This window comes from Myxine glutinosa, chromosome 12 (assembly GCF_964187855.1).
Source record: "Myxine glutinosa chromosome 12, kmMyxGlut1.1, whole genome shotgun sequence".
Classification (NCBI taxonomy): Eukaryota; Metazoa; Chordata; class Myxini; order Myxiniformes; family Myxinidae; genus Myxine; species Myxine glutinosa.
The window spans coordinates 92,693,980-92,712,559 of NC_136272.1; the positions used below are offsets into that span (position 1 = coordinate 92,693,980).

The following is an 18,580-nucleotide window of genomic DNA, read 5'->3' on the forward strand; positions in this document are numbered from 1 at the left end:
AGGGTATCTCAAAAAGTTGTGGACGGATTCGTTTAATGAATTGTGATTCTGTATTGTGATATTCTGGTCTAATCTAGGATGCAAAACATAAACCGTTCACCTGTTGGAGGTATGCTCTCTACTGAGTGCCGTTCTAGTGTTATTGTTGTTATTACCATCGTTTTCGATATTATAATATGCTTGTCAGGCTGTCTCATCATAACATATCGCGAGATGACGGAATCTCACGAGATTCTGAATTATGCGTCGTTTTGTCGTATATACAATGTTGAGTGTATGTATGTATATGTATATGTATATATATTGTCTTGTGTCTGCCCTGTAGTGAACACCATAGGGTGACAGATGACCAAACGAGCTTTAACTCTGAGGCGTTCAATCCAATGGCGGACCTTCTTTATACGCGAGGGAAAGGAGTGGGTGAAGGGCCACGAGCGCTTACCTGCACGGGTCCACCGGCCGTCTTTGAACCTGCGATGATTAATTCAACTGGCACAGATTTAAAATGTACAAAAATACCAGCTTTATTGAAGAAATGCCGGCGAACAAAATAACACACGGCAAAATAAGATTCCTAAATGGGACGTCCCCACACAGACTCGTATACAAACAATGGGAAAAATAACTGTGAAATCAAAGCGTGTTTGTTTTTACTTAGCTTCGAGCTGCTCTTGAACCTCGTCAGAAATCGTCCAGGTCCTGAGCGCGCAATCCGGGTGCGGCACAGGCGCTGGCGGGAAGTAGGCCTCAGCGTGCCCTCGTTCACTCAGCTGTGCTCATCCTCGTCGTCCACCTCACCAGCACCCACGTCTCCCAGCGCAAGAGTGATATGAACTGTGGCTGCACGGCACCAATGTTCCAACGCAAGAGCTTATAGGTGACCATTCACCTCTGGTCCACAAGCCGAGAGAAAGCCAAGAGCGCTCGTGAACTTCAGCCGTTCGTTCTGAAATCCCGAAGCAGAGAGAGAGCCAAGATATGAAGCCAAGAGATATAAAATCGTGACCGTTCTCAATGAATGTCCCTCTCTCAACAGCGCACCGTATATGTGACCGTTCGCTATGGAGGCCAGCCCGGAGAGAGCGATCGAACCAAAGAGACAAAATGTCGGGAACACGACCCTTCGCCACCAAACCCAGAAAATCAGAGAGAAAATGTCGGCCCTCCAACTTATTTGTACTCAAGGCTCTGGCGTCATCCGATCCCGTCTGCATGTCCGCTCCTATCAGCCAGTGCCATCTCATCGCTCTTGGTGTCCTGACCAATCGCTGCTCTTCGAGGCGTGGCCTCCCGGATCTGCCTGCTTGATGTGGTGATGTGGCTGCTGGCAACGCCAGCGATATTGTTCAATGTCCTGTTCTGGTCACTTTTCTTAAGTACTAGCAGAAATACCCGGCGTTGCCGAGGGGGGGGGGGGTAGGGGGAAGGTAGGTGGAGAGGGGGAGGGGAGGTTAGGGGGGAGGGGGGAAGGGAAGGGGGAGAGGGAAGGGGAGCAGTCAGAAGTGGAATCTCTTTTACAGAGAATATATATGTTAAAGGGGAGGGTAAGGGGAGGGGAGGGGAGGGGGCAAGGGTAGGGAGGGGGGAAGGGGAGGGGGGAGGCAGGAGAGGAAGGGGAGTGGCTCACGTTTGTGAGTGAATGTGGCTCATGTTTTTGAGTTGTGTGATGCCGATCAGGAAGAAGAAGAAGCCGTACTACCAAATTCGTACACTTCCGGAATTGTTTTATTTATTTGTATTCAAATGTCTGGTAATTGTTTTGTATTTATTTATGCGAATGTGTACTTGTGTATAACTGTCATTAATTAAAAAAGGCTTCGGCACTATCGAGCGGTTTTTTTTTTGGTTTGTTTGTTTTTTAACTCCCAAAAAACGAACTTTTTCTTTTTTCTTTTTTTTTCTTTTTTTACCTAAAACACTCCCAGGCACTCACTGATGAACCTCTGAAAGTTTGATGAAGATCCGTTCAGCCATCTCTGAATAAAACGCGGACACACACAGACAACTCACGTTTATATATATACATTATAAATGCGCGAATACTTGCTATGTGTGTGTGCTGCATTGTCATCAGGAACAGAGGAAAAATAACCGAGGCCATTACATACAGGGGATTAATCACCCATAATTCCTAACTAATTAACATAACGAAGAAACGCGCTTACACGACATCTGGTCTAAACGAATTTCCTACTTATGTACATGGGGGTTCTTCTTCTTCACGACAGTCAGAGCACACTACTTAATTCTACCTGGACTAAGGTAATCATTTCCTACCCCCTACATACGTAACAATATTCCTCACTTGCCTTACCCGTGATTTGCTGATCTAGCATGGCCTGAGAATGGCTTTTAGCACATGATGATCATTGCCGACAATAAAATGAGAATTCAAGACTGTACAGGGTGCTGCAGAGAGCAAGGCTTGCATGGGAGCAGGTACTCTGCCAGGGTAGAGCACTTTATGAGTGCATGTCCCTGATTAGAAAAAAAAGTACCATATGCCTGGAATCTTTCTCACCTGACTGATAATGTCCACTCCTTGGTGGAATATTTCCATCTTACAGCAAGGTTGACGGATTAGATTGGGAGCCTTTTTGGGGGGTGATAATTAAGGCATCAAGCAGCTGCCAGGTCGTAAATGCCTCGATCAAGTACGGTACTGCAAAAAAAAACTTTAAAGCATTCTCTCCTCGTTGTAATTTGTAACATCGGCATTGGGCGATGACTTCCAACAACAGTTCATTATGTCGATCACAAGTGCATCCTAAAAAGGTGACGGGGTTGTGGTGGAAAATCTGGTCAAGACAAAGGACGGAGGAAGGAAAATAATGATTAAAATGGCAATAAATAGGCCCTGAGTGTACCACTTTAATCCATTTTAATTGAAAGCATTTATGGCTTTGCTACAAGAAAGAATTTGTAATTTAACATTTCAGTGAGCATAAGCTGAAGTGCAAGTGGAATGAAGCTGCTCAGAATTATATATTGCTTGGTTTAGGGGACTGAGCTATTTCGCGTTCCGATAATCAGTATTAAGACAGATGGTGCGGTAATATAACGAGACAGGCAAAAATGTGGCACCATTAATATTCGGTTTGGCGGAGGCGGAGGGACCCAGGGCTGCTTAATGGTGAGTGGCGATCAAACACCCAGGCGACTCCACGACCTGGAGGAATGAAAGCGTCTAAGGCACGCCGTGTTCTCCCGCAACTAATTCGGCACCAAAAGGCCGTAACGAATTTAAAAAAGAAAAGAAAAAGAAAACCTCCCGAATCAATATAGCCACAACCACATGGTAGGCAGGTGGTGCGCATTTGTCCTCCGCAAGTACCTGTGCAATTGATCTTTTACTTTTCCCTGCATGAACCTTCTTGCTGCCGTAGTTGTTTGACTTGGCTTGAACTCACGGCACCGCTCCTTGACGGCTGATTATCCCGCGTCATTTCCTCCTCAAAATCGATGAGAGGTGTTATACGATTGCATATTGGTAAAATCCAACAACGGGGAAAGGCCCAATGTAGATCTCCTCCATCCAGAACATCATCGCATTTTGGCGCCACGGAATGACGACATTTGGCGGAGAGCATCGCTCTCTGGTTTTCTTTTCTTGTTGTACAGTGTGTGGTTGTTTGTCACGTCACTGCAAGGGAGCACCACTGTGCTGTGAATGCAGTGCCCCCTCTCGCCCCCCCCCCCCACACCCCCTGCAGGTTTCTGCAGGAGATTGTCGTTTGTTTAGGGTACCGACAACAGCCCGCTTACTCTTCGTCGAAAGACACCGTGGGATCTTCACCCTCCACCACGTGATGCTAGTAGACGGGACACCCAGTTTAAGATCCTTCAGAAGGACCTATGATATTAGCCGGGTGTTGGCTTAGCGGTTAGGGTGCCGGCTTGGGATCCTGGGATGGAATCCCGGTCGATCGCTGAACCAACGCCAGGGTGGTTGACTCACCCTGTCATCCTTCCGGGGTCGGCAAATTGAGTACCAGCTCACTGGTAATTCCCTGTGTGTCGCAAGAGGCGACTAACAGGGTTGGCGGCAGGAAGGGCCTCCGGCTGTAAAACATCGCTTCAAAAATGGGACCAAGGTGCCTGAAAAAGGCCAACCCCCGCACTGCGGGGAAAAATGGTCTCTTCAGGTGGTTCTTCAGAAGGACCTATGATGTAACGTCCTGTCTGCCAAGCACCAATCCGACAGGTTCATAGTGGAGTCAGAAATAGACAAATCAAAGGTATATGTAATCTACCTCCAAACCAGCCTGTTAGGGTGTCCAATGTGGTTTAAGGTTGGGAAGATGTTGGGAGAATACCCCCAAAGCACATGACACATATCACCTGGAGACTCCAAATACATATCAACATATTGTCTCCATTCAGTGCCAAAGATGTTCAAATTTCTCAGCAATTAATAAAAATAACAGACTTGCAAATATAAAGAAATACAGAATTCATCAACTGTATTGTATTGAGGGGTTCAGGTATTACCACTTCCTGGATTCCCTGTCTATGACACTTGCAGCGAAACAACATTTGCCCATTACAGTATTGCAATTGCAACTACAAAACATTATCGACCTTCAATAACTCGTGGACAAACCAGCTTCAACTGCATTCGTTATGACTCCATGTTTATTTCCCTTCCAGGTACTGCCCCCTTCAATCCGATGAACACAGTGAACACAACCCACTTTCCCTGGTAAATTGCTTGAAGCATTAAAAATTCATTAATAAAACAATCATATTGCACTGCACTACTCTCAGGTGAACACTTTGCAAGAATGTACCTTTTTATCATTCTCATTGTCTGAAGCTTCTTTAACAGTCCTCGTACGTTCCTAAGCTCTAATGCAACTATTTTACTTCCACATTCTAACTCTTCAGTCGAGCTTTGCTTTCCCTTCTCAGCATGCTCGCCAAAGCTAACATATCATTTTGTGCATTCAAAAGAATTGTGTGCAGTTTTGCTCAATCTATTATAGGAAGGAAATTGCTGCACTGGAGCTCTATAATCCTTCCAACAATGTGTTCTTATAACTTCCTCGTGTTTACTTGAGAAAAGTGAAGATTAATTGGGGAAGTAATATTGAAGGGACTTGATGAAATGTATCGTAGTTTGTACTTTTGAGATGGCGGTGGGTGGTTTTTCATTATGGGTAAAGCTGGAAGTCAAAGAAAAAGCAACAGATCTCATAGAATCTTGGCGAGAGCATTTTCCTTTTTATAAACAATGGTTTGGCATCGCAAATATGGGGAAGGTGGCCCATCATATGCATCCCCAACAGAACACACGGAGTAGTACAAGTAAACACATCAATCAGCTTTAAAAAGGATTACACAAATGCAGTACAGGTGGCTTGGTGAAGTCGGCAGCCATTTAGGATGTGTGTACCCAGCACGAGTTTGTGTTGAAGGCCATGTGTATACATATATATATGTCTATGCCATGCACATACCATCCACAATCTCTGCACACACACACACACACTGATTATTTTTCTTCCATTCCTCTCTGGGCCATTGTTACTCATTTTGTGTTATTCCTCCTTTTAGCCTTGTGTATGTCCATGTCTGCAACTGTAAAGGAACCTCGGTAGAGTTTGAAACAGCAAAGGGCTTACCTTGTGCGGCTTTTCTTGGTTGCTTTGTGCAGATTTTTTTGGGTGGAAAAGCATGGGGATTCATTTATTTATACATACATACATACATACATACATACATACATACATACATACAATATATACTGTATATATACATGCACTACCAGTCAAAAGTTTTAGAACACCTCAATTTTTCCAGTTTTTATTGAAATTTACGCAGTTTAATGTCTCAATGTACTCTGAAATTAAGCATAGAACAAATAAACAATTGGAGATAAAAAAAAAGAAATCATAGAAGAATTTTGTTTAACAAAATTTATTTTAAATTTTTGACTCGGCAAAGTAGCCACCTTTTGCAGATATAACCGCCGAACACACTCGTGGCATTCTTTCTACAATGGAAATCAAATATTGTTCGGGAAGTTCTTCCTAACACTGTTGCAGAAGTTCCCACAAATGTGTTGCACTTCTAGGTTGCTTTGCTTTCACCCTTCTGTCCAGTTCATCCCAAACCAGCTCGATGGGGTTTAAGTCTGGAGACTGTGCTGGCCATTCCATGATTTGAAGCCTACTGTCTTGTTCTTTTCCTCGAAGGTAGTTTTGACAGAGCCTGGAGGTGTGTTTAGGGTCATTATCTTGCTGTAGGATGAACCCCTGACCAACTAGGCGTATACCAGAGGGTATTGCATGGCGCTGCAAAATGCTGTGGTAGCCCTTTTGGTTCAGGATGCCAGTCACTCTGTGCAAGTCGCTGACTCTGGATCCAGCAAAAGAGCCCCAGACCATCACGCTTCCTTGTCCATGTTTGACAGTTGGTGTCACACACTGAGGAACCATCCTTTTGCCTACTCGACGGCGTACAAAAACCCTGCGTGATGAACCAAAGATTACAAATTCTGATTCATCGGTCCATAAGACCTTCTTCCAGTCTTCAGTAGTCCACTGGCGGTGCTTCATGGTCCAGGTAAGCCTCTTTTTCTTATTTTGCCATCTTAGCAATGGCTTTCTTACTGCCACCCGATCTGTCAAACCTGCAGCTCAAAGTCTTCTCTTCACAGTTGAAACTGAGACTTGCTTACTTCGACCAGTGTTAAGCTGTGCTTGAAGCTGTTGTCCTGTGAGCCGCCTATCACGCAAGCTCTTGACTCTCAGAAACTTGTCTTCTGATTCTGTTGTGGCTTTGGGTCTGCCAGACCTCTTCCTGTCAGAGTTTCCTCCAGTTTCCAATACACTACTTCCTGCAGTGCCTGGTGTTGGCTGGTGTTGGCTTAGTGGTTAGGGTGCCGCCTTGGGAACCTAGGATCCTGGGTTTGAATCCCGGTCGATCACCGAATTAACGCCAGGGGGGTTGACTCAGCCTGTCATCCTTCTGAGGTCGGCAAATTGAGCACCAGCTCACTGGTAATTCCCTGTGTGTTGCAAGAGGCGACCAACAGGGTTGGCGGCAGGAAGAGCATCCGGGCATAAAACATCGCTTCAAACAGGGACCACGGTGCCCAAAAAAGGCCAACCTCCGCTTTGCGGGGAAAAAATGGCCTCTAAAGGTGGTTCTTTCTTCTTCTGCAGTACAATATTGTCCAAATAATACTTCAGAGGGTGTAATAACAGCCTGCTCCAATACTGCTTTTATACAGACAGGGGGTTTCTAATCAAGTAATCAGCAGAGGTTGGGACACCTGTAGTAATTGTTTGCATCAACTTTCAAGGCTTAATTTACTTACATTGCTGCAGAACAGCTGTAAGTTGTTAACCCATTACTTGTTCCCTGAAGAAGGCCTTTTTCTTTTACAATATAACTGTGCAATTTACATTATTTTCCCGTTTTTGCTAACCTAACCTTATTTTTTTTAACGTCGAGCAGTTTACTGCTTACCTTTGTACCATTTCAGGTTATTCACTGGACATTAAACTGCGTAAATTTCAATAAAAACTGGAAAAATTGAGGTGTTCTAAAACTTTAGCCCGGTAGTGTATATATATTGTTGCGGATCTCCCGAAGCCTGTCGACGTTACAAAAGGGGGGATTAAACCCCTTTTTTCCATCGGGTCTTCGTGTCCAAGAGGCCGAGTCGCCACTTCTGCAGCGAGCGTGGAAAAAGGTATCGGGTCGATGCCGCACGTACCTTTGACCCACGCTGCCACAAAAACGGGGACCGGACCTCGCACAAGCCACGCTAATCGAGCACGCCCGAGCGGTGTGCGTATCACGTGACTTGTGCCGTTACCTTTATTGAACCCGATTCGAGCGGTTCTATTCGTGCGATGCTAGGCCAATAGATAGATAGGACGGAACGATCAAATAAGAGGAAGAACACAATTTATTATGAATGTACAATGATCCGAAGAGAGACAGAGCAGGCACTTAAGTAGTCTTAACTTACACCCAGACAACGGGCCCACTCACTCACGTGGGGAAAAAGGAGGAAGGAAAAGTTCACGTTCCCAAACGCGTCCTGGCGTCGTCCACTCTGGACAGCTCGCTGGCATCGTCTGGTGTGCACGGCACGTGCAGGGAGCGCAGGCAAGGAGTTTGCGCGTCTGCGGCACGGAATGGGTCGTCTTCACAAGCGCGATTTAATACAGGCAGCACGGCACAGGGCATGGGGAGAGTTCGTGTACAACGACGATAACAAGCAGTTCAATTCAAACACTCCGACTTGTTCAGGGGCTGGGCGACTCTCACTCCTTGTCTCTTGCGGTTCAGGGCAAACTCTCTTCTCTCTCCTGACCTGTCTCCTGTTCTCTCACTTGTCCCGACACTGGGGCTTGAGGCAGGGTTCTATATAGCCCCTTCGCGGCCTCGCCCGAATGTTCCAAGCCCCGCCTCTCGCCGCCGTTGTGAGCCACTCCCCTCGAGCTCCGACTGGCGGCTCGCTGCCCACCGGCCACTCCCCCTGCAGCTCCTCCCTTCGGCCTTCCAGACGCGTTCAGGCCGAGCACATGGTATTCCAGCCTAATCAAGGCCTGCATTTACTGGCCTGCTCAACGCAAAACTAATACAGGAAAGGACTATGCTTACATCTACTATGAAATAACTGAACTAAAGCGAGGCTACATGTTGTGGTGCGTCTACCCACGAGGGGTCATCCTTTATTCCTAAAACCGTAACACTACACCCCTCTCTCACCAGACTCGGCCCGAGTCGACCCCAACAATGGAACGACCGGTAGAGCCTGGCATGCAAATTTAACCATTCCTTTTAAATGTGACACATAGGTGTGATTCCTCTAGCTTTTACTCTGACCCATGTGTGCGACATTTTTAGCAATAAATATATCCCTCCTATTGCGTTGAGCAGCTATCTAACAGATTCACGCCCACAACTACCCGAGTATTTCCGGAATTTCAAACTAAACACATAGCCGGTGGGCGCATTCTTATATTTACAAGCACGTATATTTACAATTATATGACCCAAGACCTGTACTTTGGGAAGAATTTGGAGGAGAGAAAAACACCAAAACACTCAATGCGGCACTTGCTGCTTGCATCTTGCTCTTCTGTGTGCGGCTAACAAAACCGGCTGGCCCTAACCGCGGTATACAGGCCATGTTGAAGCATCAGGGCCATCCAAACTTACACATCTTCTTCATCCCTAGCACACGATAGTAAATAATGCTTTTCCATTGGCCAGCATGGCCACTCCCACGTGGTCCAACTGCGTGGCATCAGTGCCACTCAAACAAGTAGTCCGAAGGTGCAAGATGATTTTGCAGCAAGATGCTGCACAGCAGAGGTGCAAGGCCACAAGGCTTGTGGTCCATGAGTACCAAGGGTGCAGCAAAAGACATGGTGGCACGATGGTTTGGCAACAAGGTGTTGCACAAGTTGGCTGCACAGGTGCAGAATGGGTGCAGCAAAAGATGGTTCGGCAGAAAAGTGCTGCACGAGTCGGCTGCACAGGTAGGCCTCCAAAATGGTCCTGGGGCGGGGAGGGAAGACAAGGCACAACAAGCAAGCAGAAAGGAAACAGTGGCCACGAAAAACAAGGTGACCAGGCACCACCATGCCTGGTGCCGTGTGAGGGACATGGTAGAGCGAGCAGAGCAAACTCGTCCCTAACCATCCGTACCCCCCACCGTTGGCTACACTACCCTAGCCCCCCTTGTATTTACAATCCGTCTCTATGTCTCCTCACATCATGATGCGTCTTACTGCTCAATCAGCCTACAGAGCCTCGGTGTGGAGCTCGTCCTCCTTGGTGACTGGCTGAGGATGGTGCGAAGCGATTTCTCATCCGAACTACTCTAATGACATTTACTTTTGAACTACCCGGGGTCTTACCCTGCCAATCGGCCTCTTTAAACTATGTGGTTCTAAGAACCCCAATTCCCATTGCCCACACTGTGGTGCCCTCCGAATTTGGGTCTCACTCCCAACGAATTTTCACACTGTGCCCTCGCACAATTTCGGGGCTGGGTCATGTGGCCCTACTGGCAGGTCTACCTACCTGCGCACCTCCGCCACTGAAGCCACCACCCGAGCTTACCTGCTCCTCGCGACTACCTAACTGGGGAAGGCCCTCCCTGGCACTTACCCCCTCTATGCCCACCTTGGCATCGGGCAACCCGGGTCCTCTCTGGGGATCCTCGGGCCCCACTCACGACTAACCTAACCGGGTCGCAGAGCCTACCTGCGGCCTCACTTGGCCGACAAACTACCAGTGGCGGCGTGCCCCAATAACTATACTCACTAATTAAGCCACACGCCCAGCCATTCCACAGTCTCATGCACCCTACAAAGCACTTCTTGCTACTACCCGCACCACAGGTGTCAATATCCATGTAAATTTACCTATGCCCTCTACCTGGCTTTACACTACCCACCCCGGGCTTTCGTGAATGAGTTCCACTCCCACCATTCACTCCTTCGCACCATGCATTCCACACCTTTTACTTCCATACCAACCATTCTCACACCAAAAAGCTTGCACACCATTTTTCTCACACACCTTTTGTTCTTGCACACCATGCAATTCAATTCACACTACAACACAACTCTATTTTTCCTCAAACACACAGCATCATCGAGCTACCTAATTTCCCCTAAAACTCGTGTTTCCCCGTCATCCCTTTAAACTAAGCACACCCTGTTCTTTATCAACCACCTAAACTCTCTACGTCCCCTCTATAGTTCAGGTGTCACTACTTAAATCTTGGTCTCTACTGTCTTCTAAATCCCTAACATTATCCTAGTCCTTCCTCGGCTAGCTTCGGTGCCCCATGGAGGCAACCATAGCTGGCACCCCCGTGTGCCTATCACTGCCATCCCCCTAAACTAATGCTCATGGGCCCCCCTGTGTGGGGAATGGTCACCCCCCCACGTGGGGTACACTACTCTTCCAATCCTCTGCACGACGAGCCTCTCCAAGTGGATGTACGTTGTCATGGCTCGGCCTCGAAGGGCCGAGCGATCCATGCGGGTGGTTGGTCGCCTGTATGGGGTGTCCGTCCGGCATTTCTGATCCAAGGGGGGAGGGATCGATGGGCCCAGGTGCAGGGCTCCATCCCTGCGCGGGGCCCCGTGGTCCCACGCACGATGACCCAGCCGGCCACAGTCGGAGCACCGCACCTGACAGGGTGCGTGGCTCCGAAAACTCCTACCTCCCCTTGAACCCGGCCGACCGGCCTCGCCAACATGCAGCGCCCAACCATACCTTGCGGGAGCCGGAGGCATGAATCGTGCACGCCGGTCCTTGTGAGACCGACGCCGCACCGATCCCCTCCGGTCCCTGCAGCACACAACTCACCGGGGGCTCACGTACGCTACCAGTCCCACTATGCGCTACCCCGGTCGGTGTCGATGCACACCCAGGCGCACACGCACCCCTCACACTCTCCGCTATTGCACACTCCAGTGCACACGCTTCCCACACAAACTCCGGTGTGCACTCTTTTTCCACACACTCCAGTGCACACTTCTCCCACACACACTCCGGTGTGCATTCTCGCTCACGCTCCACTATCACACACTCCGGTGCACACTCTGTTTCACACTCTGGTGTGCACTCCTCCACACACTCGGGTACGCACTCTCTCTCATACCGCATACCACTCTCTCGCTCCACGTGCTCTGGTGAGGACTCCCTCTCACACCGCACAATGGGCCCACCGTGAACGCCCGGGTCTCGCTTCTCTCCCAAGCGCGCCGAGAACCCGTTCATGCCAAACACATTCGCGCCATTATTTCTCACCTCGGGGCCCTCCTTTTCCACCAGCACGTGCAAACTTTTTATTTCGTTAGCAAGCACGGCATCACGATGCAAACGCAGACTTTGTGCGCATTCCATCACCTCTCGTGATTTATTCACTTTCTCTCCCGTCTCTTCAACCCCAATTATTTCTTTTTCTAGCTCGATGATCGTCGGCGCCCCTAAAATTTTCTCGTCCAATTCGACCTTCGCCGGTGCCCCCAAAATTTTATTTCCCAATGCGACGATCATCGGCTCCTCTACACCCCGCGTCGCTACCCCCATAGCCCCAGTCAATTTGACTGTCCTCTGCTCTACCTCGCTCCCCACGCGTTCTCCGCACCACTTCACCTCGTCGAGTACCATTGCTTCACCTCGTTGCTCGGCTTGCGCCCAATCTCCTACCCCATTGTGTCCATGTTGCACCTGGATTCCTCCCTTATCTTTTTCATGTCACACCTCCATTTTTCCATTTCCCTTCTTGGTTTGTCCCACATTTCTTTCATGTCCCTCCTCCATTCTTTCATGTCCCTTATTGACTCTGCCATATATGCGCTGATTTGTGCCATAAAAAGGCTCATATCCATTGGTGCTGCGGACTCGGCTCCCGCTGCGACGTGTGAGGCGCCGCCATTTTCTACCCCTGCTGCCGCCTCCTCTTCGGCTTCCTCCACTACCAACTGTCCCTGTTGGTCCTGAGCCATTAATTCCTCTTCCTCATCCTCCATTATTCCCACCGGCATTTGATCGCTTTGGCCAGCCATCGTATGAATTTAAATTTGATTTTAAAACTAAATTTCGTACGCTCGTAATTTGTGAGTGCGTGCAGCGCACTCTAGGTCCAATTATCCCACACCCAGACACCAATTTGTTACGGACCTCCCGAAGCCTGTCGACGTTATAAAAGGGGGTGTTAAACCCCTTTTTCCATCGGGTCTTCGTGTCCAAGAGGCTGATTCGCCACTTCCGCAGCGAGCGTGGAAAAAGGTATCGGGTCGATGCCGCACGTACCTTTGATCCACGCTGCCACAAAAACGGGGACCGGACCTCGCACAAGTCAAGCTAATCGAGCACGCCCGAGCGGTGTGCATATCACGTGACTTGTGCCGTTACTTTATTGAACCCGATTCGAGCGGTTCTATTCGTGCGATGCTAGGCCAATAGATAGATAGGACGGAACGATCAAATAAGATGAAGAACACAATTTATTATTAATGTACAATGATCCGAAGAGACACAGAGCAGGCACTGAAGTAGTCTTAACTTATCCCCAGACAACGGGCCCACTCACTCACGCGGGGAAAAAGGAGGAAGGAAAAGTTCACGTTCCCAAACGCGTCCTGGCGTCGTCCACTCTGGACAGCTCGCTGGCGTCGTCTGGTGTGCACGGCACGTGCAGGGAGTGCAGGCAAGGAGTTCGCGTGTCTGCGGCCCGGAACGGGTCGTCTTCACAAGCGCGATTTAGTACTGGCAGCAGGGCACAGGGCACGGGGAGAGTTCGTGTACAACGACGATAACAAGCAGTTCAATTCAAGCACTCTGACTTGTTCAGGGGCTGGGCGACTCTCACTCCTTGTCTCTTGCGGTTCAGAGCAAACTCTCTTCTCTCTCCTGACTTTTCTCCTGTTCTCTCACTTGTCCCGACGCTGGGGCTCGAGGCAGGGTTCTATATAGCCCCTCCTCGGCCTCACCCGAATGTTCCAAGCCCCGCCTCTCGCCACCGTTGTGAGCCACTCCCCTCGAGCTCCGACTGGCGGCTCGCTGCCCACCGGCCACTCCCCCTGCAGCTCCTCCCTTCGGCCTTGCCAGACCCATTCAGGCCGAGCACATGGTATTCCAGCCTAATCAAGGCCTGCATTTACTGGCCTGCTCAACGCAAAACTAACACAGGAAAGGACTATGCTAACATCTACTATGAAATAACTGAACTAAAGCGAGGCTACATGTTGTGGTGCATCTACCCACGAGGGGGTCATCCTTTATTCCTAAAACCGTAACAATATATATACACAAAGAATTAAGTTAAGCACCCCTACACAACGAATTCAGGTAAGCACCCCCTAATATATATTCTTTGTGTATATGTATACATTGGCATATATTCTAAGGTATGTGAGATCAAATAATGATTGGTATGACATTAGCAATTATCCATTGATGAAATTGAGTGATCAAAGTGAAAAAAAGTGATTGGTTGAGTCAGTGATCCGATCACGTGGGTCCTACACACGTTATTGACGCAAAGATCGCTAGAGGTCTTCTCAGAACAATGACTGTACGTTAGAAAACATAAACGTCATCCACACTGTCCGTGATGGACCTATAGCTCCATACTTAAATTGAGGTGAAAATATGCCTAAAATTCCCAAAAAATTTCACCTTAAATTATTCAGAATAAAATATTGAAAACGGCATGATTGTTATGTTTTTATGTGACCATAATATCACTTCTCCAGAAAATATAGCAATATCATGGGTATATTACACTGTTTTGACGACAACAAACTTGTAATGTGCGAGGTTGTAAAAAAACGGGGGGGGGTGCTTAACTTAATTCTTTGTGTATATATATATATATATATATATATATATATATATATATATATATATATATATATATATACATACATACATACATACATATATATATATATATATATATATATATATATATATATATATATATATATATTGTTGTGTTCATAGGTGTTCATTGGTGTTCATTGGCAAACTTTAGTCTTGCCCTGATTATCTTTCAGGACAGCAAAGGTTTCCTCCTGGCACACCTCCCATGTAGATCAAATTTGTGCAGCCTCTTTCTAATGGTAGACTCATGCACTTTGACATGAAGAGCGGCAAGAGCTACCTGTAGGTACCGTGATGACATTCTGGGGTTCTTAGAGACTTCTTTCAGCATCTTGCGGTCTGCTCTCTGGCTGAACTTGCTGGGGCGGCCTGGCCTGAACAAGTTGGCAGTTGTTTGGAATCTTCTCCACTTGTAGATGATCTTCTGGACAGTCGAATGATTGATTTCAAATTGTTTGGAGATCTTTTTAAATCCCTTCCCAGACTCGTAGGCATCTATAACCTTCTTTCTGAAGACCTCAGAGAGCTCTTTTGATCTAGGCATGGTGATGCCGCACACTTCATCAGCAAAGAGCAAACCAAACTAAATGTCTGAGGTATAAATAAGACAGGTTCCTCCAAGAACCTGTCTTATGATGTTCTAATCATTTGCACCTGAGCTGGTGCATCTGATTCTAATTTTAGGTATTTGAAGTAGTGATAAATGTAGGGGTGTACTTACTTTTCCCACATGCGAAATTTGCATTTATGTTTATGTAAATTATACAATGGACTACAAAATGTAAATGTTTCATGATATTTGTTATATTATATCACCTTTATCTATCAATATTGTTGAAATAAAGATCAAATAGCTGTATGTTGAAATATGTTGAAAAAGTCAAAACTTTACATGGGGTGTACTTACTTTTTCACGTGACTGTATATATATATAATATATATATGAAATTTCAATTGTTACTGCATTTGTTTTCACGTTTATACGTTAATCTTTCACTTCCGAACCACATCACCTAACTCGAGGCCCCGATTTTTGGGTGTAGGTACCTCAGAACCTGGGCAGCGTTTTAATTTAACACCCCTCCCCCAACATACACACACACACACTATCCCAACCCCACTCCACCCCCTACCTACCCTCCACAAGGCATTTCTCTCTGTATGTCTTTGCAAGTCTGAAAATCAAGAAACTGACGTCAAACAAGGAAATGAGGCCATTTGGGCCGCCATTGACGTGGTGCACTCTCGGGTTAATATTTGCTACGTCAGCTCTGGTCATCAATCTTCTTGATGGTTTACTGAAAGCTAAATAACCCGATCATGATTCGGTGACCCAGCTTGGGTGGGGTATTCAGCGCTGCCCAGGTAAAAACTGTAGAGGTACTGCTGAAAAACATACTGCCGAATTGTTCGTAATAAACACAGATCGCACACCCTAAGTTGACGAGGCAGGCAGTTCTTTGTTCGATTCAGTAGTAAGTTGTCCAGATGAACCCACAACAAGGGAGAAATCTAGATCTACATCTCTGCTTTCATTTATTCGTGACCATATGGCTTTAATCTCAGTCTTCAAATACTTGTGTACCGTACGGATGCCTCCTAGTTTGGAGGTGATGTGTTGGCTTACCTTATGCACATGATGTCAGCATCATGTCATAGGGTCAGGTGTGCTTACTTGGTTAAATTTAATATTCCTCACTACAAACCTCCTGACTGGTGATCAGCAGGGCAGAAACAATGTGTTTGCATGGCAGGTGACACTTGGTGCTGGCAGGTCGTGCACTAAGTGCTGTAGTGGGATTCAATCTGTGCCCTGCTGCCTCATCAAGTTAGGGGGTTCGATATGTGTGTATGTGTATGTATATATGCGTATATGTGATCTCTGTATGTATATACAGTACAGTACACACACACACACACACACATATATATATATATATATTTTTTTTTCTTCTTTTTTTAACAAACAGGAATAAATTCCTGCATGGGGCTAGTGTGAAAAAATTATTTTTCCCCTGACCAACCTCTTGGTTGCGTTGTCAGTGTGTATTGGGTCATTTTATTGCTGCATGGTGAAGCGACACCCAATGAGTTTGGAGGCATATTCGTATACAAAAGGTAGACAAAATGCTTCTGTACACTTCTGAATTCATTCTGCTGCTGCCATGATTAGTTGCATCATCAACTAGAACAGCATTCGGTAGAGAGTATACCTCTGCCAAGCTGAACAGTTTATGTTTTGTATTCCACTGATCGGTGAGATCTGGATCCGGACCTGAACCAAAATCTAATCGGATTGTTCTTGTCACTTACCCAACTCATCCACCAAGTTTTGTCATAAGTTGTCCACAAGGTTTTGAAATATCATGCTATTTTTTGTTTTGGGACATGTCACTCAATGGTGAAGAAACATTTAGCAACGTTTGAAAAAGTCTCAGATCCTCACCAAAATGTAATCATTTCGTCCTTGTGTCACACATCCAACCTGTCCACTAAAGTTTTGTCCGAATCCGTCCATAACATTTTGAGGTATTGTGCTATGTATCGGTTTTTAATGAAGTACTGTACATCAGGGCAGCCTTGGACATCTTCATGCCTCCGAGATAAGGATTGTAGAATGAAACGACTAAAATATTTTCAAGAAGCCGGACGTACTTGGAAGCATAGCTGTGAGAAAGAGGTCTGTCTCTGAAAGATGAAACAGTTAGAGAACTTCCTGATCAACTCGTCCAAAGAGTTGATATGTTGCAGTCCGCATTGTAAACACTCCTCGCGATGTACGCCCCGCGAAAGGCCGAAGATGGTGTGTTCTAACCAAATCTTCATTATTCTTAACACCAAAGGGAAAGTCATGTGTGGGGCTTGTCAATGTACAGGGTAAGTTCAAAATGATGATCTTTACCATCAATCATGTTTGGGAGGAAGAAAGAGAGGGTGAGTTGTATGGGCTACAAGTGACGTTATAAATATATACTTTTTGTTTGGTTTTGGGGCCACAAGATAAATTATTCTCGATTTTTGCATCTATTGGTGAAAGAAGAAGCATCCATTCATGTGTGTTTGTGTGTTACAACCACGGCTGCAGCTAGCTAATTGTATTAACAGGAAATGATACGAACCCAACTCCTCTCTTCCAAGGATATTTCTCGTGTTCCTATATTTCCGTGAGTCCGATTTGCATTTAGGAACGCAACAGTTATGGTTAATCATCCTGAGATCGCCACTCTTTTGTCGAAATGCTGAATTTTTTTTATTTTTAAAAAAGATTTTGAATCACACATTTCGTGCTTGCAATGGCGGGTTAAACGTGCCAAAGTTAAGATGGAAACGCAGTCTCGGGGACGACCGGGTTTTCAATACGATTTGGTCCATGGAAACGAGGAAGTCGGTCTGCAGTACCTCCTCGCAATTTGACTTTTGCACAAAGGTTTTTTTTCTTTTGCTCGCCACCGATTAAAAAAGAAAATACTGTACACTGAAGCTGCCTCTTAAACTCCCATTAAAGATGAACCCGACGAGTGGTCATTGTTTTCAACAAGTCTGGTTGTCCTGGACCAGCAGACGTGATAATCCCCGTGTTCCACCAGGTTCCGGCATCACTGTTTTGGATGACGACTGCGTCCTCGAGCGATCCTTTTTTATCCGGATGAAATCGACCTTGACCAAGCGAGGAATTCACGTGAAGACATCCGGCTACAAGGTGACTGCTCGACCGGAATCTAACCTGATGCGCTGCCAACTCCATGCATAGCAATTGCTCGGAAACCGCTTCCTCAATCAGTGCATGTGTAACGGCAAAGCGATTAACTCGTTGCTTTTATCATTGGGGTCTCACTGTTTTGCTAGTGTTGTCAACACCTACTTTAATTGTGTCTTTACTCCAATCTCTCTGAAGTCATTTTCTGATTTAGCTGCGATAAATTCTCCTGCCATTTAATTGATGTTATGTCTATTCTTTTTGTGCGTTTGTAGGCCAGGGCCCACATTGTTTGAGTCTTTCGGTGTAGGTGAAACCATGGATTTGGAACGACTGTAGAATGGATTGATTACACTGGTCAATTTTTTTTTTTTAAGTTTTATGGTTCTAGTATATTTTGAGATGAATCTAACCGACATGAACCTGTAGATTTCGATTATGATATCCAATTTTCACTAGCACATCCAGTTTTTGAGGACCAGTATACCATAGGAATACCACTTC

General features: G+C 46.4%; 1 protein-coding gene across 1 annotated transcript in view; it reads left to right on the forward strand.

The window, feature by feature from the left end:
• LOC137437607 (neuronal PAS domain-containing protein 3) overlaps positions 1–18,580 on the forward strand; it is a gene marked incomplete at its 5' end in the record, with an annotated part of 383,205 nt that overhangs the window by 323,672 nt on the left and 40,953 nt on the right. Inside the window, one exon of the mRNA XM_068132076.2 lies at positions 17,967–18,079. Within this exon, the coding sequence (XP_067988177.2) occupies positions 17,967–18,079 (113 nt within the window). The remainder of the gene's footprint in view (positions 1–17,966; positions 18,080–18,580) is intronic.